This window comes from Mobula birostris, chromosome 1, assembly GCF_030028105.1.
Source record: "Mobula birostris isolate sMobBir1 chromosome 1, sMobBir1.hap1, whole genome shotgun sequence".
Lineage (NCBI taxonomy): Eukaryota > Metazoa > Chordata > Chondrichthyes > Myliobatiformes > Myliobatidae > Mobula > Mobula birostris.
The window spans coordinates 112,171,485-112,182,775 of record NC_092370.1 but is presented as its reverse complement, the minus strand read 5'-3'; the positions used below and the strand labels follow the sequence as shown (position 1 = coordinate 112,182,775).

General features: G+C 40.4%; 1 protein-coding gene across 4 annotated transcripts in view; it reads right to left on the bottom strand.

The window, feature by feature from the left end:
* nbeal2 (neurobeachin-like 2) overlaps window positions 1–11,291 on the bottom strand; it is a 226,019-nt gene that overhangs the window by 5,323 nt on the left and 209,405 nt on the right. For all 4 annotated transcript variants that reach the window (XM_072260272.1, XM_072260291.1, XM_072260281.1 and 1 more), the window contains 4 exons: window positions 9,465–9,581; window positions 6,638–6,799; window positions 4,708–4,856; window positions 346–481 (listed from right to left, as the gene is read on the bottom strand). In XM_072260272.1, coding sequence (XP_072116373.1) covers window positions 346–481; window positions 4,708–4,856; window positions 6,638–6,799; window positions 9,465–9,581 — 564 coding nt within the window. The remainder of the gene's footprint in view (window positions 1–345; window positions 482–4,707; window positions 4,857–6,637; window positions 6,800–9,464; window positions 9,582–11,291) is intronic.

The following is an 11,291-nucleotide window of genomic DNA, read 5'->3' as shown; positions in this document are numbered from 1 at the left end:
CGCCTTTTTTTTTAGCCGAGATTATATTTTCAGTGTGTGTCTTGAACCTATTACCTCAGTTTGCCCACTTGATACACATTGACACAGATCAGATAAACAAATTCTAAGCATTTGAAGTTAAGATGTTTCCACCCCTCTATTTTTAAACTCTCCTGAAAATCTACCTCTTTGAGTAGGCTTTTAATCATGTCACCTAATTAGTTTATTTTAAGCTTGAGGTTAACTTTTATAGCTAGAAGTGCATTTTGGATGTTTTCTGACATTAAAAAAAGCTAAATAAATGCAAGTTGATTAATTACTGGTATCCCACCCACATTCCTGTACATTTTTCATTACTGTCCTCACCGTAGAAGGCCTTCCTGATGCCACCACAATCAGTTTCCCATCATTCAAACCAACGAGAATATGGCTGTTATCTTTGGTAACAGAGACGCTGTGGATGGGAACCTTCATGACCATTGGTTGCATTGCACTCTTCAAACTGAAAATAAAATTGTAACAAATTAATATATCTGGCCACAGAGAATGTCATTCAAGTTTTGTTTATGTTCTTAAGAGCAGGATTAGACAAGCAATTCATTCCCTAAATCCTATATTGGCATTCAACGAGATCACGACTGATTTGTAACTCAGTTCCATTTCCTCAGCTTTAGTCCACATCCTTGAACAAAATCCCTTGAGGTTCAATGTGGAAGCTTATTTTGAAAAAGAATCCAGAGACTTTTGAGGAAGAAAATTACAAGAACAAAACTTGGAAGAATTTGTAAGAAAAATTATAAGAAGAAATTACTAGAAGGGAAAAAAGCCAGATAACTACTGGACATAAGTCAGGAAACTATAGGTCCATGAGTCTGACATCAATGGTGGGTAAATTGTTGGGGGGGGGCAGGAGGGGTGAGTGGGTGTGGATTCTGACAGACAGGATCCAGGAATACTTGAAGAGAAGGGTCTGACTCAGAACTGTTGGCACGGCTTAGTGCATGGGAATTTGAATCTGGCAAATGTCTTGGAGTTTTTTGAAGGGATAACCAAGAGAATAGAAGAGGATAGGGCAGTGGATGTTGTCTATTTGGACTTTAGGAAGGCCTTTGACAAGGCCCCTCCTGGCAGATTAGTCTGGAAGATTAAAATGCTTGGACCCCAGGGGAGATAGGGGATTGAATTCATATTTAGCTCAGTGGTAGTAAGCAGAGGGTGATATTCAACAGTTGTTTCTAGGACTGGTGTCCTGTATCTGGTGGGACATTTGTTATTTGCAATTTATATAAATGATTTGGTTGTGAACATACAAAGTGTGGTTAGTAAGACTGTGGATGATACTACAGTAGATGGTATAGTTGATAATGTAGAAGGTTATGAAAAATTACAGGGGAAGCTTGACCAACTACCTATGTGGGTTGAGGATTAGCAACTGGCTTTCAATCCAGATAACTGTGAGGTATTGCATTTTCGAATATCAAACCAAGGTAGGACTTGTATAGTGAATGGTAGGGCCCTGGGCAGCACTGTGGAACAGTGGGTCCTAGGAGTGTTAGTGCATAGTTTCTGAAAGCAGTACCACAGACCATGGGGGAGTGAAAAAGGTGTTTAGCACACTGGCCTTCACCGATCACGGCCTTGGCAAAAGGAATTAGGAAGTTATTCTCCAACTCTACAAGATTTTGTTGGTGCTGCACTTGGAGTATTGTATACAGTTTTGATTGCCCTGTTATGGGAAAGATGTTACTAAACTAGAGAGAACTTAGAAAAGATTTATCGGGATATTGCTTGAACTTGGAGACCTGAATTACAAGGAGAGGTGGTAGAGATTATGACTTAATTCCTTGGGCTCTAGGAAACTGAGGGGCGACTTGATAGAGATATACAAGTTCACTAGGGGCGTAGACAGAGTGAAGGCAGCATCCTCCTAGGGAGAGGGCGCTAAAAACAAGCGGGCACAGGTTTAAAATCAGATATGAGAGATTTTAAAAGGGACATCAGAGGCTGCTTCTTTATGCAACATGTGGTGGTGTGTATTTGGAATGAGCTGCTACAAATAATGGTTGAGATGGGCAAATCAGCCACATTTAAAATCCACCTAGATGAGTAGGAGGGATTTAGAGGGTTCTGGGCCAAACATGGACGGATGGGACTACCTTGCTGGGCAACAGAGTTGGCATGGATGAGTTGGGCTGAAGGACCAGTTTCTATGTTGTACGACTCTATGATTACAAATTTCTGCGATTTTGTATGCATGTTTTAAAAAAAAATCATCAACTAGTTTTCTAAGAGGCCGTGTTCTAATTTTTAAAAAACGTTGTTTCATCTTCTGAGTTCCCCCATAATGTAAATCAACTATTCTCTGTGTCTCTTCCAGTGAGTCCCTAAATAATTTTAAATACCCTGATGAGATTACCCTCAAGATTCAAAAAAGAAATATTAACCCAAGTTTATGGAACCCATCCTCAATTTAATTCCTCCTGTTCTGGTATTTGCCCAAAAGTCAATACTCAATCCTATTTCCTGCCTTGATTTTGGATGCATAAACTCAGCATCATTGTACCGGGCCATGTAAAGGTCTTTACTTTGCAGCCAGGTAGTAAAAAATGTAGCTGAGTTCATGAGATCCATAATAAAATGGAAGTTTCCTGCCTCCAGTATTGAAGATCAGTCCTTACATGGTGAAGAAAACAAAAGGACACACATTCAGATTCAGATTTATTTATCACATGTATGTAGAAACATACAGTAAAATTGTCGTTTGTGTTAGCAACCAACACACCCAAGGATGTGCTGGGGCAGCCTGCAAGTGTCGCCACACCAGCATAGCGTGCCCACAATACCAGGCAGAACCACACAGAACACATCAAAAGAGAACACCGCAAGCAACAATACAACAACAGCAAAACAAGCCCCTTTCCTCCAACTCCAGAACAGGCCAGGCATTAGACTTATGTTAGAGGTAAGTGAATGGACCAAGTGTTATAGGTGTGGTATGGGGTAAAATTCCCTCTACAATCTTCCATCAAAATCTGCCAGGGCAAATGACACATGGGTAGGGTGGTCAACAGTCCATACAGTCTAAGATTTTCTGCAGGAAAATTAAAGTAATGTTAATGGATATTTATAACGGGATACCATTCTTTTCGTCAAACCAACAAAGGTTGCTGAAGAGTAGCCAGGTTTCACCAGAATAACTCTAGCTCTTCAAAAGAGGCAGCTGGTGACATTATGGTGCAGCTACAAGCATGAAATGACCTGCCGGACTGATGAGACTGTAGCTGTAGATCTGAAGTAGGACATGAATCATTTCCCCTCCTCCGAGGGCATGGCCCTGGAACCCTATCCAATGCAGAGTTCAGTTTCAGGTTCCACACTGGACCTGGCATCAGAAACAGCTGCAGCTCCTGTAACATAGGGTGCAACATGGCTGGGTGCAAACCTGTTTCTGTAATAGCCAGGCACAGAACTGGTAAGTACAATCTGTATACATCAGTCTGATGTCAGTACTGTACAGGAGGATACAGATCTGAACTATGTAACATTGGGGTATATGTCCATCACTGTTAGCAGTGGATTACAGTACTGGTGAGTGCACTTATTGCAATTTCAAAGAGATCATATTAGGATAATAGGCTGTAAAATTCTTTGAAATACTATCCTTAGCATGGCCTCCAATTCAGATTTTACATGTTATTTGTGAATTTTAAGTAAGTCCAGATAAATTCAGTGGATATTGACAGAGAACACAGAGGAAAATATGTGCAGCTTCCTGATTTATGTGGGATTTGTTTTGTCCCTCATGATCTGTTAACCTAAAAAAAGGAACTTAGGTGGTTTGTGCTTTTTTCTAAATATCCTGGAGCTGCATTACCTCTGAATAAAATGCAGAGAACAAAATGCTATAAAAAAAAGATCAGAATTTAGGAATGGGTAACTAACAGATGTGTATTATTTTATATTGTTTCTTTTTCTTATATCATTTCACACAATGTTCAAGTTTACAGATTACACTTTGGCTTGACGAACCTCTGTTAAGCCTGTGATCACCTGTAAAATAGAGGCACACCACTAATTCCAGCTGCACCATTTCCCACCCACAACTTGTCCTCAAGTGTTAGAGTAAAATATTCACAACCTCAATTTGATTGTATTTAGAGGTAACTATAACACAACATTCCAGATAATTCAGAAGAAAATACTAACTAGCTAAGTTTATATAAGGTTAGCTGTTCACAGGGGAGAATATTTTCTCACTTTCTTAAGTGAGGAAGCTGTAAACATTTTCTCTGTGTCCCCTGTCAAGAACCATTTAACTTCACGGTTTCAGCTCTATCCAGAAATCCTCATGTTCAGAAACATGCACCCACCTCTAAAGCAAAATCTGGAAAGGAGGCAGGGGTAGAATGGTAATTCAAAGAACCTTACAACCCATCATCTTGTACTAATCCCAAAACTCTCTCTGTGGGTATGGGATGGTTCCTGATGTAGAGTATGGCTCCACTATGTTGTATCAACAATATTATCAAAATATTATCAGGTTTCACTCACGAGTTGAGTCTGGGACCATCTTCGTCAGAATGGCAGCTGAGCTCGGGGTTGGTGATGAATTGTAGGCAGAAAGCCAGGAAACAGAATTTTGAGTTGATAACACTCCTCCTCAAAGTTTGATGACAAGCTACCGTTTTCCATTTGCTATACAATGAGGTAGAAATCAGAGCGCCCTACCTTTGGAGATCACGGATATGCAGAGAGCACTGCTCAGTACCCAACACCACAAACTCTTCAACGATACTCATTGCGGACACCTGCTCGTCCATGCTCACAGACGCTAAATGCTTGCCATTCACAGAATAAAGGTGCAAGAAGATTTTATCCTAGATTAAAAATAAAATGCAGGAATAATGATGAAAGGTGATGACTGATATGAGACCTTAAATCCCACAAAAGAATACTTAAATTGACATTGAGATGCCATTCAAGCAAGAAAAGTCAATGTGGTCCAAATTCTTAGCACTGGTAATCTTCACAGTAGAAGGGCATAAAGTTATGATAAAATTAAACTAAATTTAAAAGTGTATAAAAGTGAAAAACAAGTGAGCTTAAAGACTGATAAATGATTAAGGAAGTAGGAGAGCAAGAGTGAAAACAATTTGTAATTATTTTACACGGGCAGGAACTAATGAATGATGTACTTTGGGGTGGGAGTGGAGGGATCTATACTGATGTCTAATACGATGTAAAAAGGGAAATAGAAAGAATCCACAGAACTTTAGGCCAGTTAGCTTAAAGTCATTGGCAGAAAAATTAATAAAACTCCAATTAAAAAATATGAAAAAATATAATGAAGTGTAGACACCATGAATTTCAAAAGGGAAACTAATGTCTAAACTAAGATGCATTCAAGGGAAATCAAGATAAGTCCACGCATAAATGGGTAAGATGATGGAATTAGATGCAAAGATTTCAAATGGAGCATGGACATTGCCATGAGCTTTTATCTTAGAGTGCAATTTGCTCACTTATACATTTTAACTTGGCTATGCATTGACTATTTTGTTTAATTTCTAAGAATTTTATTGTGCACCAGCCAGATATCTTGGGGCTTTAGGATTTTGGTAGGTAAATATGAATGAGGATTGGAGAATTGCACAGATTAAGGAATTTTTTCAATGGTGGGTTTAGGCTTTCACACCGCCCATCCTGCAAATGTACTATTTTTTCGGCAACTGGATTCTCATCCATGTGATTTCTTCTCAAACTCTATCTACACCACGCATGACTTCTATGGGTCTTTTCCACAATGTTTCTCCTTACTTCTCAGGTTCACTCTGACCATGGCATCCCCTCTTTTCTAAGAGATTCCCCATGCTAATTCTCCTTGCTCATCCCTATCCCTTCTTAGATAGGATCATAGAAAGAGAAATTCTTAATTTTAGGTCTGAAAGGGAATACCGCCGATAAGGCAGTCCAAATGCATTAATAGGGACAGATAAAGAAGCAGGGAATAATTATGCTTCTCTGTCTATGTAATATGTTGCCAATACTGAGGCTGTGGGACATGCCCAACAGGCCAATGTATGTATTCTGACCAGGCTAAATTCCCTCCAGATGATGCCGTAGTATCAACCTGGCAGGATGTCTATACTTATACAAAGCATTGGGTGCTACCGCGTCACAATTTCCACAATTTGGAAATACATGGTCATTCAGGACCTATAGAAAGAAAAGCCAAGCTGCCTTTTTTTTTGTGGAATGTCTCTTTAAAGATGGTATGCAAGGATATTCTGTAGTTGTGGTCAAATTGAAACAAATATCAGTAATGTACTTGAATGTTTTGGTTTAACACTTGGACTGTAAAGTGAAGGATATACAGAGAGACCCTTTTAGGGATGTATCGGGAAGAACAGAAGAGAAGGAACAAAGGAAAATCTTCTCAAAAAAGGTTGATGAAATAAAGCAGAAGATATAATTGAGGGGTATTGTAGGTTAAAAGTTAGATTTGTCCATAAAAGATTGTTTTTCATCAGTTTAGTTTTATTCATTTAATCTTTCTGTGACTGAGATTCCTGTCCACTGGGTATTACTCCCCTAGTTTTACTGCAAGTATGAATATCACTGCTGCTCAGATGAAACAGTTCCGTTCCTGTGGAGTTACCTTTGATGAAGCCCGGCTCTCTCTGCTGCTCTGGATGACCACCTGCCCTTCATGTCCAATGACGAGGTTGTTGATGGTCATGGGTAGTGTGCTTTCACAGGGGGGCCGCAGCGAACGCATGAACTGACCACGGCGGATGGTGTGCACAATGACTGTACCATCCTGTGGAAGGAAAAAAAAGAGCCAAAGTTTAATTTTTCCTGGCTTTGGCAGTTTAAGAATTTGAATTCAAAGCAAAGAACCCAAATATGAAAGTGACAGAGATGTTGCTGGATTGTCATAAAAAGCAATCTGATTCTCTAATATCTTCTAGGTATTGAAACCTGCATTGCTCGCAAGTCTGAGTAGAGTCTGACCCACAGCAATGTGATTGGTTTTAAAAATACTTCAAGCAGTGTGATAGCAGTTATAGAAGATGGTCCTCTGGCACATACACAGAGCAAGTAGTGACAACATGGAAATACCAGTGTTGTCAGTGAGGCAAATATCACGGGGATGGAACAATTAAAAAAATACACTGCAGCACCCTATAGATTCCACAAATAAAAGCAGCCCAAACTGGGAAAGTATTCGGAACTAAAAAAAAATGAGTACACTTCCCCATTATGAAGTTGAGGGAATTTTCCCAACTCCAGCACCAAACAGCACTTTAAAATTAAACTAGTTTTACCCCCTCATTTCCCATTAAAAGCAGTTACAGGGATCCAGGTTCAGTCTCAAATGTGGATATTGTCTGTGTGGAATGTGTACGTACACTGTGTGTGTATCTGCTGAGTGCTGTGATTTCCTGTCACATCCCAGAGACAGGCTGAAAGTTAATTGGCCACTCATGCAGGTGAGTGGCAAGAGGTCCAAGGGGAATTGATGGGCCTTCAAGAGACTACTATGTCAAAGGAATACAGTGAAAAAATATGAGAGAGAATGAGAATGATTGTATCTCTGCCAGGAGGCATTAAAGACCCAATTTCAGACCGACTATCTATGCCATAAAAAGTTAAGGAGGGTTTTAAAAGAGAGAAGAAAGGAGATAATTTCACAAGGAGGATGAGAAGATGGCGGTGCGACACAGTGTGCGCGGCCTCTCCGGTGAATGATATCTGTAATCTGTCAAGTAGGGGACCATGCACAATTCTGATTTGATGGGGATAGACATGAGAGCACGGAGGAACATCTGGAGAAACTTCTGAAATGTCCGCTTTGCTGCTCCTGCTACTGTGTGGTCCGGAATCTCCGGAGCAGAAGGCCCCGAATCCTCGGCTTTGCTTGTTTCGACGGCCTGGGCAAGGTTGAAGGTGCTCGGCAGAGGATGGCGCTCGGGAGGCTATATCGGAGGGGCTGGTCGGAGGCTCAAAGTTTTCGGATGGACGGACTCAGTGTTGGCTGTGGTCGGGTGCTTCCAATGCATCGGCAGTTGCCGGTACCTGGGGGTTTATGGCAGGGAGTTTCTCCCTTTTGCTTCTGCTATCGGGGACTGGGGAGTCGATCGGGACTTGAGACTTTTTTTTACCGTGCCCATGGTCTGCTCTTTATCAAATTATGGTATTGCTTTGCACTGCTGTAACTATATGTTATAATTATGTGGTTCTGTCAGTGTTAGTCTTTGGTTTGTCCTGTTTTTCTGTGATATCACTCTGGAGGAACATTGTATCATTTCTTAATGCATGTATGCATTTCTAAATGACAATAAACGAGGACTGAGTGTTCTCATAATCTAATTTCTGAATTTAGAAAGCACCACCATTGTCCCATGGAGCTACATGAATGGCCGTAGTGTTATTTTGTTTAATGTTAATGCTACTACATGCCCATGGTCTACGAGTCTGTGGTGGCCAGTGCTATTATGTTTGCTGTTGTGTGCTGGGGCAGCAGGCTGAGGGTGGCAGACACCAACAGAATCAACAAACTCATTCGTAAGGCCAGTGATATTGTGGGGATGGAACTGGACTCTCTGACGGTGGTGTCTGAAAAGAGGATGCTGTCTTAGTTGCATGCCATCTTGGTCAATGTCTCCCATCCACTACATAATGTACTGGGTGGGCACAGGAGTACATTCAGCCAGAAACTCATTCCACCGAGATGCAGCACAAAGCGTCATAGGAAGTCATTCCTGCCTGTGGCCATCAAACTTTACAACTCCTCCCTTGGAGGGTCAGACACCCTGGGCCAATAGGCTGGTCCTGGACTTATTTCATAATTTACTGGCATAATTTACATATTACTATTTAACTATTTATGATTCTATTACTATTTATTATTTATGGAGCAACTGTAACGAAAACCAATTTCCCCTGGATTAATAAAGTATGACTATGACTACTGCATGTATTGACATTAAGGATTTTGCACTGGTTTTCTTTACACATATATATTTCACATATATAGGGGGCTATGGGTAACCCTGGGTAATTTCTAAAGTAAGAACATGTTCGGCACAGCATTGTGGGCCGTAGGGGCTGTATTGTGCTGTAGGTTTTCTATGTTTCTATGTGTTATTATAACCAAAGTTTATTTTTGAAATAAAAGGCGGCGGCAGCACAATTGTCATTTGGACCAAAGTGGGGAATTATATAAAAAAAAGTAGCGATGACAAATTCTCTGCGGGTTTCAAGATGGATGGAGAGTAGATATAGACAACCTGGGGTCCACAGAGCCCTCGGTTAATAGTAAGGGTCCATAGCATAAAAATGACGTGAACCCCTGATACAGATGGCTATAGATGGTTGATACCAGATTGATCCTACTCAGTATCAGGGGCACTAAATACAACCTATTTTCATGACCTAGCCCAATCCTTTTTACTTAAATAATCAGGTGAAGTGTGGCCTACCTTTGAGCCTGATACTGCCATGTCAAGCTCTGTGCTTATGGCCACACAGGTGACAGCATCATCATGTCCGTAAAGCACTTGTACTGGCTTCTGGGCCAATCCACATGCAAAGCCACCCTGAGAATACATGCATAAAACATAAACAATATTAAACATTTGATTAAAAAAACAATATCTCCTTAAACTGTTCTTGCATAAGGAATTCTGAATGTATCGATTATAGTTCATTTACAGCACACTTGAGATTTGAACATTAAATATTGGGCTTTCCACTCAAGTGCGTTACTATGGGACTGCTGTAGTGTGACAGCTGTTGGCTTTGGGATGTGATATTAAAGCAAGATTATATTGTCTTACTCAATTACAATTGAAAGATTTCATTAAATTCTTTCAAACAAGGGTATTAACTGTGGTGTTCCTGCTAATATTAATCTCTTAATTAACAGCACTAAAAACAAATTAATTAGACATTTTCACATTTGGTTGTAAATGCCCACTGAATGCATATTGCCTGCTACATTTCTGTAACAGTGGCTACAATCCAAAGTACCTAATGAACTTCTGGGGATCCCCAAGCTGTGAAATGTAAAGTCCAAGCTGGAACACCATTGCTGAATTCTCAGAGGTACTGAATTTTAGATGAGGTTTTAAATTTAGACTGTGTTTCTGAAAAGTTCTTGGCAAAATAACAGGGGAGTTCTACCTTTGGCCTAACCAATATTTACTTCACAACAATATCATTTATAGCTTTGCAAACAGCTCAGTTTAGTCTACAGGACTACCAAAAGCTTCCAATTACTTTAATTCTCCATCTTACTCCCATTGTGGCTTCTCTGTCTTTGATCTCCTACACCATTCCAACAAAGCAAGGTGTGAGCTCAAGGAATAGCACTTCAACTTCTCTCCAGAGTTGTTGCAGTCCACAGGAGTTAACACTAAGTTCAACAATTTTGTGTAAACCACTTTTCAAATTTATAACAGAACTGACCAATTCTGATACAAGATCGCCCATCTGTAAAAGCATTCAGATTTTCTCTTTCCACAGATGCTCCGTTTTTATGGGTGTTTTCAGCATCCTTGTACATTTCAAAGGCACAGCAAATGCTGTGTACTGCATCTTACAGTTCCAACTTTCTAATGTCCCCCAAACAACTGTTAATAGAGGCTCTGAAAATGTTATGTCTACGCTATATCACAGACTTCCCCTTTATTCATTCCACCCCCCGCCCCCCGAAAATTCAACAGGGGTTTTTGTTTCCCCTGTTTCCCAGTTTTGATGAAGGGTCTGAAACATTTCTTCCATTTTGCTCTCCACTGGCCTGCCAAGTATTTCCAGCACTTTCTATTTTCATTCCAAAGAAACAGGTCTGTTTGTGTAATCTTGCTGTGTACCACATTTCCTTAAACACTGCTTACACTTTATTGGGAAGAATATCTGGAAAGGCACCACATAAATCCTATGTAAGTATGGCTTTCTTTGAAAGACCAACAGCAAGATCCTGCTATTGAAAATATACATTGTGTACTCGTTCAGAGTACAAATGAAATACAGCATCAATTCTCGAACTTAACATTCACATGACTGACAACAGTCTGACATCTTTAAGCTTTCCATTCAACTACATAGCCACTGTTCACCTCTTACTTATATGAATGGAAATCAGGAAATTACCTCTTGGAAACAGGGGCTGGTTATTCAGCAAAGTTGCTGGTGAACGCAGCAGGCCAGGCAGCATCTCTAGGAAGAGGTACAGTACGTTTCAGGCTGAGGGGTCTCGGCCTGAAACGTCGACTGTACCTCTTCCTAGAGATGCTGCCTGGCCTGCT